The 16830-nt window shown below is 38.9% G+C and overlaps 1 protein-coding gene across 5 annotated transcripts in view; it reads right to left on the bottom strand.

Annotated features, from left to right (window-relative positions):
* Window positions 1-16830, bottom strand: part of LOC126088119 (S phase cyclin A-associated protein in the endoplasmic reticulum) — a 581441-nt gene that overhangs the window by 523604 nt on the left and 41007 nt on the right. For all 5 annotated transcript variants that reach the window (XM_049906219.1, XM_049906218.1, XM_049906220.1 and 2 more), the window contains 4 exons: window positions 13501-13647; window positions 12993-13349; window positions 12450-12891; window positions 1376-1968 (listed from right to left, as the gene is read on the bottom strand). In XM_049906219.1, the coding sequence (XP_049762176.1) occupies window positions 1376-1968; window positions 12450-12891; window positions 12993-13349; window positions 13501-13647 (1539 nt within the window). The remainder of the gene's footprint in view (window positions 1-1375; window positions 1969-12449; window positions 12892-12992; window positions 13350-13500; window positions 13648-16830) is intronic.

Raw genomic sequence — 16830 nt, 5'->3', positions numbered from 1 at the left:
TCAAAATGGAGTGCTAAGCAACGAAATGAGTAACCTGCAATGATGAATGCTACTCTGAAGCCAGTTGAGAACAGCAGCAATGACTACAGTATCTAGTGACTGGACACTTATGTAGATACAGTTCACTCCATATAGACACTAAATGTTTCTTAGTTTGCAGGAAGTACACCGAATTTTATTTCTCATCTCAGGCAAATGTGATTGCAACTAAAAATTATTTTCCCCTGTCACTTCTTGTTTCATTCATCCCTCACAACAATTAGTACAAATGAAAAATACCAAGTTGCAAATGTGTTTCGTTGTTCATGTTAGACAGTAATTCTCTTTATAGCTGCCTGTAGTCGGTCAGTCCACAGGCAATGGAATACTGCATCCAATAGTAACAAGTGTAGCAAAACAATATAGTGTTCAAAGCAGTTTTCAGGTTGAAGACGTTTCATTTTGCTGTACCAGAAAAATAATTTCTATTTTTCTTCTTCTTTTTCTTCAACAAAAAGTGCTTGTTAGACCCTTACAGCCAGTTTTAAGCATTACTCTTCTATGAAATAGTGGAAGTATCTTTCTCTTTGATTCTGAAACATCACATGACAGGAATTTCTCATTAACTTACGACTGACTGCAACACATTCATTGCAAATTAAAGTATCATAAAAATATTTTGAAACTGAGTTTTTATCTGCACATCCTGCAGACAGAAATGTGCAGTTTCATCATGGGTGATATACAAGAAGTTGTACTTATTTTTATTTTATTCATATATTCTACAAGATGTAGGGTTTTACACTAATGAATGGCTCTCTCACAATACAACTGGACCAGCAGGAAAAAAAAACTCTGTCATGATAAATGAGGGGTAATCATAAAAAATTTAAGAACAGCTACAGGACTGAAACAATAATTGTATGATTTAAATACTCATTTCTTCCTGTTGAGACTCCTGATGTACCAATTAACGGAGTTGTATTAAACAAAGGTAACTTACAAAGTGTTGCTGCACATACTTATAGAATCTGATTACAGAACTGGCTTCATGTAACGAGAATCCTTGAAGAGGACACTGGAGCGTTCTCAGTTTACTGATCAATACATCAAATGAAAAACTATCCCAACATTAAATTATTAATATGTCATAGTGATGCACAGGAACCAAGGAGAACTTAAATCAGAATGGAGAGGATCATATAGCTGAACATGAGATTCTATTATAATTAAATAATGTCAAACATTCATTAAGTAATGTTTTCCAAGTACATAAATTACTTCCAACAATATTACCCATGGGTAAAGTATTTATATTGTGGCTTTCTGAAAGCTGCTTAACTTCTAGCATTATGCTGATGCAGGCAGTTAACAATAAAATAATAATAACACTAACTTGTCTTGGAGCTAGAGGGGTTCTGTTAACTTTGGAAGATGCATCCATAACTGGTCGTTGGAGACTGGTGCCTCTGCCAAATCTGACATCTGTAGAGGTCCTGCTTCGGACAAGGTGTGGACTTGGTAAGCCTCTGGGAAGAGGTTGTGGAGACATTCCAGGCCTGGAAATTCCTCTTGTCCCAGCCACTACAGCTGCGGTAGTGCCTCTGCCAGGAGCTACTGCTCTTGCAGAGATAGGTGCAATACGAGGGGTAGCACTCCTCGACACTGCAGAGTAAGGTGGCCTTGTGGATGACACAGACTGAGAACGTGGGAGAGGTGCACTTGAAGTCCTCGCCGAGGGTTTAGATAGCTGTAATAGAGTTCTCCCAGAAACCATAGATGTTTTGTCTGTACTTGGAGGCACTAACTGAGCTGCCACTGCTGGTTGTTGTGCTGGCACAACAGTTGAAGCTGCTGCAGGAGGAGCTGATACAGATGAAAGCGCTGGTCCTGGTATTGTTGAAGATGTACTTGCAGTAGGAACAGCTGCTACACTCGCATGTGATACAGAAGTACTGACTTGAACTACTGTTGATTCTGCTGCATTTGCTAAAATAAAAAAAAAGTTATATAGCATGACAGTGAACCCATCACTTTTAAAGTTAAATCAAATTATGCACTACTGACTTTTCTATAATACACACCTATTTAAAAAAGGAGCTGGTTGAAAATTGAATGTTACATGTTACTCATTACCGTCCTAGTGTCTTACAAGCATAAAAGGATTAATGGAACATTTGTATCAATTTAGAAAAAGAAATGGTGATCTGCAACTCACGACACAGACATACTATTGAGTTAGTAAATGAATGTAGCTAAAGTTGAGCCAAATTTTAAAACAAAATAAGTTGCAGAAACAAAATCCTTACAACATATACCTTATTTTAGAGCTAAATGAGCACTAGGAAGAGTAGAACAAGAAGCTCTAAAGAAGTTTTTGAGACACTGTCCTTTTTCGCAATGATTAAAATATTTAAAACTTCTTTATCAAGTGTGTTACTGCTGAATAAGGAAATAATTAATCAAAAGTGGTTTCATTAAATGGACTAAGCCTTAACATAAAAATAACGATGAAATGTTTTCAGCAGAGTTGGTGATTCTAGTTTTGCACACAATATTTTGACTGTTCCAGTGAGCTTGTTCAGATGTTTTGAAGTGGTCTTATGTCGCTCCTTGTATAAATTCTAACCTGACTGCAAGACATTGCTGGTCTAACACCCCTATATGTAGCCAAGAGCAACTCCTAGGACCCGCTATCCTCTATGGCACTCATAAATTTGTTCTCCAGCACGTGTGTCATCAGTTCTGGAAACAGATACATTTGTTTGAACAGATACATCTTTACAGTTTACCAGCTCTGAATCTTTGATGAAATCTCAATAAATTGAAAGCCTGACTGCAAACATTTCTTAAATTTAAATGTTTGCCCTCCTCCTAAAGTTTATTAATATCATTTTCTGGACAGACTAATTAATTATGCTGTTCCAGAAGCTTGGATTCTTGATTGTGACACTGGTCTTCATCATTTCACAATGATTTACTAAGCAGTACACAACAACATGTTTACTTTTTCACATTTTCTGAAGCAGTAAAAGAGGTTCAGTGAAAAAATCTATAAAAATCTTGCCAAAGTGCTAACAATGACCCCTATTGCCTTCAAGAAAGAATGAACAGTACTTAAGTTGGGTGTATACTAGGAAGCAAGACAACAGAGAATAGGGCTGGCACGTGGGCCAGAGCAAGAAGAGGCAGAGTAGCACAGGCCAGGGGCTTATACTGGGGCACAGGCAGCTGATGCACACACTCATAACCATCGTACTGCACTAGTTTGGAGTTTGTGATTGCTAGGAATTTACTGTCAAAGGAAGACTCACTGTAATTAAATGTCTTACAGCTCCGAATGTGATTTTTGCACTGATGATCTGCTGTTGCTACTTTTGACTTAACAGAAAACAGTATGATGAAATTGAACAATGTGTGCGTGCGCACGCTGGTCATCTAGTTTTGACAAAGGCCTTGTTGGCCGCAAGCTTATTTTGTAACAGTCTTTCTGTTGTGCCTATCTGCAACTCAGCATCTCTGCTATATGGTGAGTATGACAAAATTGTAAGATTGGTAAACAACAGTACTTTCACAGAAGTTTGTAAATTTTCATGATGAACTTAATTAAACATTGCACTGTTTTTTCTCTCTTCACTGTGTGCAAATAGTACCCATAGAACCAGCAGAATTGTTCAAAATCATTGGAAAGAATGCAGTGAAACTGCTGCATTTAATGTGTTAGAAGGTAAGGCAGAAAATTTGAAGATGCCAATAATAGCCAAAAGAACGGAAATACTCGGTATTCATTCCAATTACAAAGACGGGAAATTCTAGGGTCTGATCAAATAACCAAACAATCACACTTATCTCACATGATAGCACAATCATGCTCATTATTTCACAAAACAGGCTTTGGCAGTATATAGACTGAGAAATAACTGAAGGAGAAGCTGGATTTTGTAAAGGAAGAGGGAAGCGAGATCAATTTACCAATACTCAATATATTATGGAGAAGGCAAGAGAATTCTAGAAAGATGTGCATTTCTGCTTCACTGATGATGCTGAAGTCTTTGTGTCAAGCACAATAAATTATGGAAAGTACTCAAAACCATGGGCATACCAGACCAAATCATTCACTTCATACGGACTATATTTTCTGACCAAGAACCCACAGTGAGAACCATGTATGGTGCAGCTAAATGGGTCAAGATTCAGAAAGGAGTGCACCATGGCTACATCTTATCAACTTATTTATTTAATCTGTGTGCAGAGCAAATTATGAGTGATGCCACAATAAATGAAGAAGAAACTGAATTAAAGTAACTGGAATAAATATAAATAATCTTAATATGCAGGTGATACCATACTGATGGCAGAAAGTGCGGAAGAGTTAAATAACCTCTTACTGATGCTGAAGAGAGAGAGAGTGCAAAGGCTGGTCTAATGCTGCATCTCAAGAAAATTAAAATTATGCCAAATACACCTATCACTTCATGGCATATAGGAGGACAAACAATGAAGGTAGGTTTTAAGTTCAGTTATCTGCTAGTGGGTGACAGTAGGTATGAAATCAAGAGAAACTTGTTACTTGGCAGAAAGGCAATGTCCAACCTTGACAATGTTAATAAAAAGTAGAGACAACTTGAACCACAAAGATCTGTATAGTAAGGGCTACAGCCCTTCCAGTTGTGATGTACAGATATGAGACCTGGACCATAAGAAAAGCCAGACAGTGTAGAATAGACAACTATGAATTGTGTTGCTGGAGTAAAGTCCTTAATGTTCCACAGACTGCAAAGAGAATGAGGTGGTCAGTATTACAGCAAATAAAACCAGACTGCTCCTTGAAAGGTCTGACACTGAAACAAAAACTTATCTACTATTTGCATATTATGAGAAAACATGGTTTGTTGGGGAAGACGTTAATGCAGGGGAAGATCAAGGAGAAGAGAGCGGCAAAGGATAAGATGAATTGATGGCATTGCAGAAGAAATGGATTCCAACCTGGAAACTCTGCAAGAGAAAATCCAGGACAGAAGAATGCAGGACAGATTAATTTTTTCCAGGTACTTTGGTTCCAAGGAGTCTTAAATAAAGTATTGGTTGTAACTATGAAATGAATTACAGAATTGTTAGTGAATAACATGTGCAATATGTAAAATATGCAACCTATTTTTCCTGCCAGAGCCAACTCAAAATATGGGGAAAAGATTGTTTCCGTGTTCAAAACTAAGCAGATTTTGTACATTGCTGTGGTGCAATAAATGGCAAACACATACAAGTAGCTAAATCAGCTAAGTTTGGGTCTTCCTGTCAGAAATACCGAAAATTTTACTTACAGCAGAGGTAGATGAGAATTATATGTTTATTACACTTGATGTTAGCTCTATGGCTCAAGTTTTGTGATTAAACTATATTTGAAAAAGTTTGTTAGAGGCAAAAATTAGAAATGGAACAGCTGAATGATCTGTACCAGATCAAATATCCAATCAAAGGGAAGTTTCTATATTTATCATATGGCTCCACTAAAAAAATAATATTACAATTATCTCAAACTACAAATTAATATCCAAGCCACAAATATTAGTCTATTGATCCCTCCATCACCACCAGGAAGTCTGTTGCATCATCAGGGTAAGCTCTCAGAGAACATTCTAGAATTACTTGGTGAAATCTGATTTTCAGCACCGCAGTCACAACTTGGAGATTATTTTCTTCCACTTGTGCAACGAATTGCCACACCTTCCAGTATTGGTTCATATTGATTAAGACCCAAGCAGATCTTGTGTGCCAATTCAAAGCCAGGTGGTCCAGTCGATATGCATGGTGTTGTTCCTTCTTAGCGTTAATCTGTCATGTGTCTCTCCAGCAATTATCAATATTAACACCTTTTCCAACTAACATTCTTGCAGTTTCCAGTGGTGGGTGATGAGAGCAAAGTCTATCTTTGCTGATGTTTGGAATGTCTGGTGGATGGTGGGGGGGGGGGGGGGTTCGGAGTTTTCCGTAATGTACTCCAAAACAAGTGCACTTTCCTGCTGCTGAGCTGGAGGTGGTGCACAGCTAAGTACAGGTGGCCAGAAAGTAGGTGAGAGCTTGATGGTACCAGATGTAAGGCACATGGTCTGGTTGAGTAGTGCATGAACAGGTTTTGTGTGGAACTATTCATCCAGGCTGGTTAGCAATATTCTGCAACAGGACAAACCGGTCCCAGAGCTGAAGCATCGAGTGTTGATGCAGCTGATACCGTTAATATGCTACAGAGTTTCCAGGGATGTTATTTCAAGTTTTGATTTTGGCAGCTGTTCTTAATTGATGATGTTTTAACTGCATCTTCTATCTAGCATCTCCCTTAGGTATTGCATGTTACTATTACGTCTGAGTAATCTGCCTTCAGGGTGAACTGTAAGTTCTTTGTTGACCATCATCTTGTTTAGGTGAAACAGAGACTTCTGGCTTAGTGGAAACCGACGTTAACCACCATTTCTATATCTACATCTACATCCATACTCCACAAGCCACCTGACGGTGTGTGGCAGAGGGTACCTTGAGTACCTCTATCACTTCTCCCTTCTATTCCAGTCTGGTATTGTTTGTGGAAACGAAGATTGTCGGTATGCCTCTGTGTGGGCTCCAATCTCTCTGATTTTATCCTCATGGTCTCTTCGCAAGATATATATAGGAGGGAGCAATACACTGCTTGACTCCTGTGAAGGTATGTTCTCAAAACTGCAACAAAAGCCCATACCAAGCTACTGAGCATCTCCCTTGCAGAGTCTTCCACTGGAGTTTATCTATCACCTCCGTAACGCTTTCGTGATTACTAAATGATACTGTAATGAAGCGCGCTACTCTCCGTTGAATCTTCTCTATCTTTTCTATCAACCCTATCTGGTACGGATCCCACACCGGTGAGCAGTATTCAAGCAGTGGGTGAACAAGTGTACTGTAACCTACTTCCTTTGTTTTCGGACAGCATTTCCTTAGGATTCTTCCAATGAATCTCGGTCTGGCATCTGCTTTACCAACAATCAGCTTTATATGATCATTCCATTTTAAATCACTCCTAACGCCTACTCCCAGATAATTTATGGAATTAACTGATTCCAGTTGCTGACCTGCTATATTATAGCTAAATGATAAAGAATCTTTCTTTCTATGTATTCGCAGCTCATTACACTTGTCTACATTGAGATTCAATTGCCATTCCCTGCACCATGCGTCAGTTCGTTGCAGATCCTCCTGCATTTCAGTACTATTTTCCATTGTTACAACCTCTCGATATACTACAGCATCATCTGCAAAAAGCCTCAGTGAACTTCCAATGTTATCCACAAGGTCATTTATATATATTGCGGAAATATTCACTGGTAATTGATGGATTACTGTTCAATATGGACTCAGTAACTTCAAGATCTCTATGCTTCACAGTCAGTGCCCAGTCATCAGTATACACAAACCTCTTATGATGTGGTTCCAGAAATATCTGACTTCTACAAACTGAACACAATAAGTGTCAGGACACATTCTAGTGGTAGCCCACTTCTTAGCTTTGTCTTTGAACTCAGCTCTTTGCCCATTAGTAACTGGAAACATTAATTATTGGGCATATCATTTATGAGATTGCCAATGTTTACACTTGGGATTACTTTTAGAGGTTTCAATACGACACCTCAACTCCAAACAATATCATATGCAGCTGTCACACCAATGAATGCAATGGATTATTGCTATCAATTCTGAGAGTCAGCTTCTATTAAGGTTGTTAAGAACAGGACTTTATCTGCACACCTGTGGTTAGGAGTGAGTACCTGCCTGTTCAGCCAGTACACTTTCGAAGCTCTTGGGACAGAATACTGAGTAAAGCAATGGGTTGATTATTTTCTGGCTTTTCATTTGGTACACCTTGTTTCAGCAAGACTACGTCTTTTACTTGTTTCATTTCATGCAGTAAGTTGCTCATTTGCAGAATGTTTGTAAAGAACTCTGACACTTTTTCACATACTTGCTCCAGTGCAGAAGGAATTCTGTGTAAATTCCATCAAAGCCTGAGACTTTCCCTGGATTCATTTCTTTTATGACAGTTATTACTAAAATGCTGAATGGCAGAGAGTATTCAGTTTCAGCTTTGTGATCTGTTTTGAGTGCCTTTAATTTCTTCTTAGGAGTCCTGGAAATGGACACAATCTTGGCTGCAAAGTGGTCAGGAGTAGCAGCATTACATGTGCAATCCTGTGGGGCGCTATGATCTAGTTTTCTGAGCAAAGACCAAGCTTTCCTGTTTTATGCGTGGAAGTCCAGCAATTAAATGACCTGAGTCCATTTTATGTGTCTAGCTGTGTCAATGACAGCCAGCAACTCATCTAGTATTTCACGATTGTTGCTTTCACAAAATTCTTCGTATAGATTTTTCACAATCTTCTGTCCAGCCATGAAATATCTTGGAATACACTTCTTTACTGCCCTAATTACAGCTTCAATGAACCACTTGTAGCTTGAACTTGCTGGAGGGATCCATCCTACACATTTATTCATATTTTCAGAGACATTGTTCCACTCAGCCTTTTGAAAATTCCATCTGGGCCTAGGAAATACTCTTATGAAAGTGATTGTAATCCCAAATTCAAGAAAAACTGAGTGGTTTTGGCTGTGTGGGAAGTCTCCACGGACTTTTCTTGATATTGGCAATGGTCGACTTTTACTATCAGACGAGACAAAACAAAGATCAGGAATGCGATACATGTTCCAATCACCAGGTCTGAAAGTGTCTCAAAACCTTATCATAAAAGATAAGATGAATATCATGCTCTTCAGTTCCATTTTCGTTGCAGTATAGCAGAATGATCCATTTCCATTCCTTGAGAATACAATGTGATTTTTCTATAGCACTTTCTATTATTTGTATGGCAACAGTGGTGAATTACAGATTGTGAAGAGTAATCAATTGTTGATAATTTGACATCGGTTAGATAAGAAAGCTACTCACAAACTGGTGGCATTGCAACACACTAACAAAAGCACTCGTACAAGCTTTTGGAGCCAGTGGCTCCTTCTTCTGGCACAAAAGTTGAAGGTGAAGGAAGAGGGATGAAGGAAAAGAACTGGAGAGATTTAGGAACAGGGGTACAGTTCAGAAAAGTCACCCAGTACCCTGGTTCAGGAGAAATTTACCAGATGGTATGAGAAGGAAAGACTTTCCTTCTCAATCCATCTGGTGAGTATCGCCTGAAATTTTATGGAACAATCTGTATGCTGGGAAAGTTTTAATCTCACAATATGAGTGTGTGCTAACTTGCTGTAACTACTTATTCATGATGACTTCAACATAACAAAGGCATGACAGTAGTTGTAGGAAAGAACAGCAGCAGCTTAGGCAGACAAAACTGCATTGGGGGAACGCCCAACCCAGTCCCTCCCACACAAACTTCAAAACGCTCAACAATTATTGGCTGCTGTTATATGGCCACAGCACCACTATAAGCATTAACAGGATGTTATTATTTGACAAATTTTGATCAATTTAAGACCTTACACGTTGCTCTAAATTTGAGATCAATTTAATGTTTGCACCATGTATAACATGTAAAAGGTACTTGCTGACAAGCATTTTACAGTTGATCAGTATAGTACTGACTTACATACAGATCTAGATGTACAAGGACTGGGATCAAACTACTTCAACTCTCATTTTCAGTTAGTTTGGTCGTATCTGTGATGTAGAATTACCTGGTCGGCCTTTCCAACAACACTGTTCAGAATTACTCCTTGTATGGAAACGACTGCTATAATTGACAATCAATGTGACTGTGAGTTCTTGATGGAACAGGTAACTCTTACAAGCAAACACAGTGCCATCTAGATTTCACAACCAACGCATAGATTAAAACTCAAGAAACTGCAAAAAGGTATGAGTTTAATGAGATGGGACCCAGGTAAAATGCAAGAACCAGAGGATGCAGAGAGATAAAAAGGGAGCATTACGGAACAACTGACAAAACAGGGGAAATAAATACAGTAGAGGAAGAATGGTTAGCTCTGAGAGATGAAATAGTGAAGGCATCAGAAGATCAAGAAGATAAAAAGACAAGGGATAATAGAAATCCTTGGGTAACAGAAGAGATATTGAATTTAATTGATGAAAGGAGAAAATGAAAAAATGCACTCAATGAAGCAGGCAAAAAGGAATAAAAACGTCTCAAAATGAGATCGACAGAAAGTGCAAAATGGCTAAGCAGGGAAGGCTTGGTGGCCATACGTAAGGATGTATAGGCTTATCTCATTAGGGATAAGATAGATACTGCCTGAAGGAAAACTAGAGAGACCTTCAGAGAAAAGAGAACCACTTGTATGAATATCAAGAGCTCAGATGAAAAGCCAGTTCTAAGCAAAGAAGGGAAAGCGGAAAGGTGGAATGAGTATATAGAGGGTCTGTACAAGGGCGATGTGCTCGAGGGCAGTATTATGGAAATGGAATAGGACGTAGATGAAGATGAAATGGGAGATATGATACAGCATGAAGAATTTGACAGATCACTGAAGGACCTGAGTTGAAACAAGGCCCCAGGAGTAGACAACATTCCATTAGAACTACTGATAGCCTTGGGACAGCCAGCCATGACACAACTGTTCTATGTGGTGGTCAGGATGTATAAGACAGGCAAAATACCCTCAGACTTCAAGAAGACTATAATAATTCCAATCCCAACAAAAACGGGTGTTGAGAGGTGTGAAAATTACTATCAGTTTAATAAGTCATGGCTGCAAAATATTAACACAAATTCTTTACAGACAAATTGAAAAACTGGTAAAAGATCAGTTTGGATTCCGTGGAAATGATGGAACATGCGAGGCAACACTGATCCTAGTATTTGTAGACTTGGAGAAAGCTTTTGACAATGTGGACTGGAATACTTTCTTTCAAATTCTGAAGGTGGCGAGGACAAAACAAAGGGAGCAAAAGGCTATTTACAATTTGTACAGAAGCCAGATGGCAGTTACAAGAGTTGAGGGGGACGAAAGGAAGCAGTGATTGAGAAGGGAGTGAGACAGGGTTGTAGGCTATCGCCGATGTTATTCAATCTGTATATTGAGCAAGAAGTAAAGGAAAGGAAAGAAAAATTTGGAGTAGGAATCAAAATCATTGGAGAAGAAATAAAAACCTAGAGGTTTGCCGATGACACTGTAATTCTGTCAGGGACAGCAAAGGACTTGGAAGAGCTGTTGAATGGAATGGACAATGTCTTGAAAGGAGGATATAAGATGAATACCAACAAAAGCAAAATGAGGATAATGGAACATAGTCGAATTAAATCAAGCAATGCTGAGGGAATTAGATTAGGAAATGAGACACTTAAAGTAGCAGATGAGTTTTGCGCTATTTGGGGAGCAAAATAACTGACGATGGTTGAAGTAGAGAGGATATAAAATGTAGACTGGCTACGGCAAGGAAATCTTTTCTGAAGAAGAGAGATTTGTTAACATCAAGTATAGATTTAAGTGTCAGGAAGTCTTTCCTGAAAGTATTTGTATGGAGTGAAACAAGGGTGATAAATAGTTTAGACAAGGAGAGAATAGAAACTTTTGAAGTGTGGTGTTAAAGAAGAAGGCTGAAGATTAGATGGGTGTATCACGTAACTAATGAGGAAGTACTGAATAGAATGTGGGACAAGAGGAATTTGTGGCAAGGCTTGACTAGAAGAAGTAATTGTTTGGTAGAACACGTTCTGAGATATCAAGAATCGCCAATTTATTATTGGAGGGAAGCGTGGAGGGTAAAAAACATAGAGGGAGACCAAGAGATGAATACACTAAGCAGATTCAGAAGGGTGTAGGTTGCAGTAGTTACTCAGAGATGGAGAAGCTTGCACAGGATAGAGTAGCATGGAGAGTTGCATCAAACCAGTCTTTGGATTGAAGACCATAACAACAACAAGAACAACAAGAACAACAACAACAGATGTACCACTAGAAAAATACTTTGAATACCAAAGATACTGAAACCTGGTCACGGGAAATGAAAAGTTGTGCAACAGATGTGAAAATGAGTTTTCCTGCAACGAGGTCATTTCACTACAAAAAAAAGGAGTTGTACAAGCAGGGTAATTCATACTATGACTATTAAAACATATTTAATTTTAAAGTTGCTTTATCTGAATGAACAATTGTCTGTCAAAAAAACTTCTCTTTTACTGTATGCAACATGTGGCAGTGTAGATCCAGTTAGGTTTTTTTTTTTTTTTTTGTTTTTGTTTTTGTTTTTGTTTCTTTGTTTTCTTCTTCTTTTGTTTAGGAGAATAACATTGGGTAAGATGACTTCATTACATTTTGTAGGTTTTGTAGGTTCTTTAAGGATACTTTCACCAGATATCTTGTTCCTTAAATTAGTATGAAATTTCCCAAATTATTTCGTAATGTTAAGACATTGATGGCTTAGTTAAACTTTCAGAAAGAAACAAATCTGATATTAATCCGAGAACTGGTATGCTTACCTGGATCAACAGCATTGTTTTCTGCACACTGTGAATGAGAAGTGTCACACTCATGTGCTGGCTGTTCCACGATGGACACAAACCGGATGCCATCAGAATCCTCTACACATTGTTCCATATCTGTCTGTGAAGCCTGATGGACCATCACAACTTCATTTTCACTGGGCACAAGACCTCCTGGCTCATCCTGCAGTGAACATGTGCTTGTGCCCTTATCCTCTCTGAAATTGCTTCCTTCTGTTGCTTGAGAAGTATGCCTCATGGAACTAACACCATTGCTGCTTTTAACATCTGAACAGACTTTTTCACATTTTGGCACATCTGAAGTGTCAACTGGAGTTTCAGAACATCTCTCCGCCTCATCATCTTTGCTGATGTGTGTTTCTTTTTGCGTACTCTTTACAGTTTCAGCACAAGGGTCTCTTTGTCTAGCTAACACATCCTAAAAAAAGAAGTCAAGTAGTATCACAATAATGTACAAGTAGGAACAATATTTATTCCTATTTTATTCAAATGACTATTAAGAATGTACACAGTACTTACACCTAAATCATTAATGCCTTTATCATCAGCTTCAGTTCTTAATGTATCTGTCTGAGGTCCAATGCTTGAAATCACCTCTACACCCTCAACTGCTGATCCGGCCACTTTTGAGTCATTTTGTCTGACTGGATCAGTTTTTTCCTGATGGGCAGCTTCATTATCTGCTGTATGCACTTCAACAATATCTGTGGACAATGCTGGTACAGTGGTGCTGTTTACATTAGATGATGTTTCCTGAGTGTCCACAGGTGATACCTTCACAGAGACAGTCTCTTCCTGCTTTACAGCTTCCACAGAGGATGAACTTGGTCCTTGCGCTGTTCGTTCAAATTTGTTTACTATGGGAACATTACGAGCCTACATGGGAAAAAAAAACACAAACAGTGACTTGAAGTCAATACTGTGACACACTGGTTCAACAAAGGACTTTCAGACAGTGTAATACACATACAGTGACAAACAAATGGGCACCATGAGCAATTTCAAATCATAGATTTGAAAATTTTACCTTTCCTGGAGACGACTTCCGTACTTCCCATGCATAAGATGTTGGCCGTTGAGGAGGTGGTGTGTTTTCATATTCCCACTTCAGTTTGAACCATTCAATTAAGTTATGGAAATCACGTGTGTAGTTGTCAAGGACAAGAATAACCTCCTGAAAATTTTCAGAGCATGCAGATACTGCAATAATCTATACAACAATAAGAGTGATGTAAGATAACAGACAAAATCATTTTCGGAACCAAAAATTTTCGCATGTACTGATGCTTACCAATTTGAAATTCTCTGTTCTTTTCTTCAGGTAGAATACGCCATTTAAAGCAAATAATAAATTATGTGTAACATGAGCAAAAATAAATGACTTCTAGACTGATCAATAGTTATATCTAGCTACAGTATCACGAAGATTATTTGTAATATTACATAACAGGTGTGATATTTACAACCTTCATTGTATTCTGCCGTCCAGTTGAATAACTATACATAATTTTTGAAACATAAAATATTACCACAAAAAATTCATATAATTGGATGGTCCTCTATGCTGAAAACATCTAAGAACTAATCTCAAGTAAAAGCAGTGAATAATTCTTCTACTTTAAACGGTGTGGTATTCAGCATCAATGTAGCAAAAAATTTCAGAGAGTCATTTTGTACTACACAGTGAAAGATTCACTCTGGAAACTGAAATACTTTCTTCTGTGAGGAAATAAAAGTACGTTTCACCAAATTCATGAGTAGCATAAGTACTAATATGTTAATTTCCATTATTTTTGAGGTTCACTGAGGTCAGGCCCTAAGCATTTGCTGCTAGATAAAGTTGTTTCCTATGTTTTTCAATGTGTTACAATCTTCAGTTATACACACCTACGTTGCTCCTCCAAGTTGTTCAATAACAACATCTACACACCTCCCATTACACATTCTTATCTCTTGGAATCCAGATAAGAACTTCCTCAGTCTATATACCACCCACTTGTTTCATCACTAGTCTTTTCATTACTAGTCAATCCCCTTCCTCATTTTCAATTCAGTCACTGTACAACTGACCTAAATGTAACAACTTGTCATTTTACACTCAAATCACACATTCATATATGTCATACAAAGTTGTTCTCTTTGTTGTTGAAGTTCATCTACAATATAGGCAAACATTACCATGACATGAAAGTCATTCAGATGTTTACCACTAATACTTCTTTATTTTCCCAGTTAAGTAACATGAAAACTTCCTCTAGAATTACTAAAACATCTGTTCCAGTATCAACTTCAATGTCAATGTATAGCTTTATCTCACAATTTATTCTAATGTTCAGTTCAAGTACAATCAATTTCAAGGCTATTTAGTCTCATCATCAGGAATAATTTTTCACTGTAGAAGAATCCTGGCTTGAAATTAATGGAAACAACTGTACTGATATCTTGAATTGCCTTGGTTACTACCAACAAGTTTTTCAGAACAGCCAACATCATCGTCAATAGCACACAGAACACAAGTGACATTCCCATAAATTAAAGAAGGAACTCTTTGCTTACAGTACTGAAAGCTAAGGAACCGGAAACAAATGAGTATTAGTCCAAAGTCATACAACACCTTCTGACAGCTATCGAAACAGCTCCTCCCATCAGCCATCATGATGAGAGTCTTCTTAAAGTAACAGTTAATACCAAAAACAAACAATAGGAAGTCCACGTTAGAATATCAACAATAATGAAAAGGATAGAGTGCTACTCACAGTAAAGACGACAAGTTGAGTTGCACACAGGCAGAATGAAATAGAATAATGCACATTCAGCTTTCGGCCAAAGCCTTCTTCAGAAAGGAGAAAACACACACACACACACACACACACACACAAGCAAGCAAGCAAGCAAGCAAGCGCACACACCTTACACACGCATGACCACTGTCTCCATCTCTTCTTGTCAGACTGCAACTGTCACGTTGAATGAAAGCATGTTATATTCAGTTGTAAGTTGTGCCACAAGGTGGTCCACTTTACTTTTGGTCACAGTTTGGCAGTGGCCATTCATTCTGGTGGACAGCTGGTTGGTAGTCATACCAGTATAGTGTTGTGCAATGATTGCATCACAGCCAGTATATCACATGCCTGCTTTCACAGGTGACCCAGCCTTTGATGAGGTAGGATAAGCCTATGACAGGACTGGAATAGGAAGTGCAGGGCAAATGGATTGGGTAGGACTTGCACCTGGGTCTTTTCACAGGGATATGATATCTGTGGAAAGGGAAGGGTGGCGGCACAGTGATGAACTACAGTCCTGTGGAGGTTGGGTGGGTAAACCACTTTAGTAGGGTGGGGATCTTAGGTTAGATTTCCCTCATTTCAGGGAAAAATCATAAGCACTGCCCTGAAGGGGGATGTGGTTCAGTTGTTCCAGTGCAGTATGGTATTGGTTGATGAAGGGGGCACCTCCTTGTATCTGGTTCTTGAGGATGGTGGGAAGATTGGAGGTGTATGGTGGTTGGTGGGTTTAATGTGGACAGATGTGTGAATGGGACCATCAGAGAGGAGGAGGTCAACATCCAGAAAGTTGGTATGCTGGGTTGAGGATGACCAGGTGAAGCAGATGGGAGAGAAGGTGTTGAGAACGTGTAGGAGTGCAGATAGGGTGTCTTGCTCCTAAGCTGGTTGGCACAGGAGGATGGAATTTGGTGCTCATAGCTGTGCTGGAGATTTATTTGTATATCTTCCCTTGAAAGGAGAAGTAGTTTATTTGCTAGGCTAAAGTTAGTAAGAGGTATGAGTTATGGAGGTAGTGGGTTTGGAGCCTGAAGGACATTGGGAATGGTAGTGTTCAATAATGCCAATACTATGGGCATGAAGGATGCTGGTGTACAGGGACATGGCATCAACAATGATGAGTAGGGATCCAGGAGGTACATGGACTGGGATGGTGGAAAGTTGGTGAAGGAAGTGGTTGGTGTCTTTGACATGGGAGGCTAGATCAGGTAACTGGTTGGAGATGTTGGGCAATGAGGGCTGAAATTCTTCAATGGGGGCAGAATAAACAGCTATGAGGCACCCAGGATTGTTGGGTTTGTGCATTTCCGCGAGCATGTAGAAGTGGCTGTGTGGGGTGTCAATAGTGAGAGGAGGGAAGTGGGTTCAGAGAGAGGTGTTAGCTAGGGCCTAAGGCTTTAAGCAGGGATTGGAGGTTTTGTTGAATTCCTGGGATGAGATCACTCTGAAGGAAGATTAGGGTTAATGTCCCATTGACATCAAGGTCATTAGAGACGGAGCAAATGCTTGGAAAGTTTCAAGGATAGGGAAGGATATCGGCCATTCTTTCCAAAGGAATCATCCCATCACCTGCC

Source organism: Schistocerca cancellata, chromosome 6 (genome assembly GCF_023864275.1).
Source record: "Schistocerca cancellata isolate TAMUIC-IGC-003103 chromosome 6, iqSchCanc2.1, whole genome shotgun sequence".
Taxonomy (NCBI): domain Eukaryota; kingdom Metazoa; phylum Arthropoda; class Insecta; order Orthoptera; family Acrididae; genus Schistocerca; species Schistocerca cancellata.
This window is presented reverse-complemented; position numbering and strand designations above follow the sequence as displayed.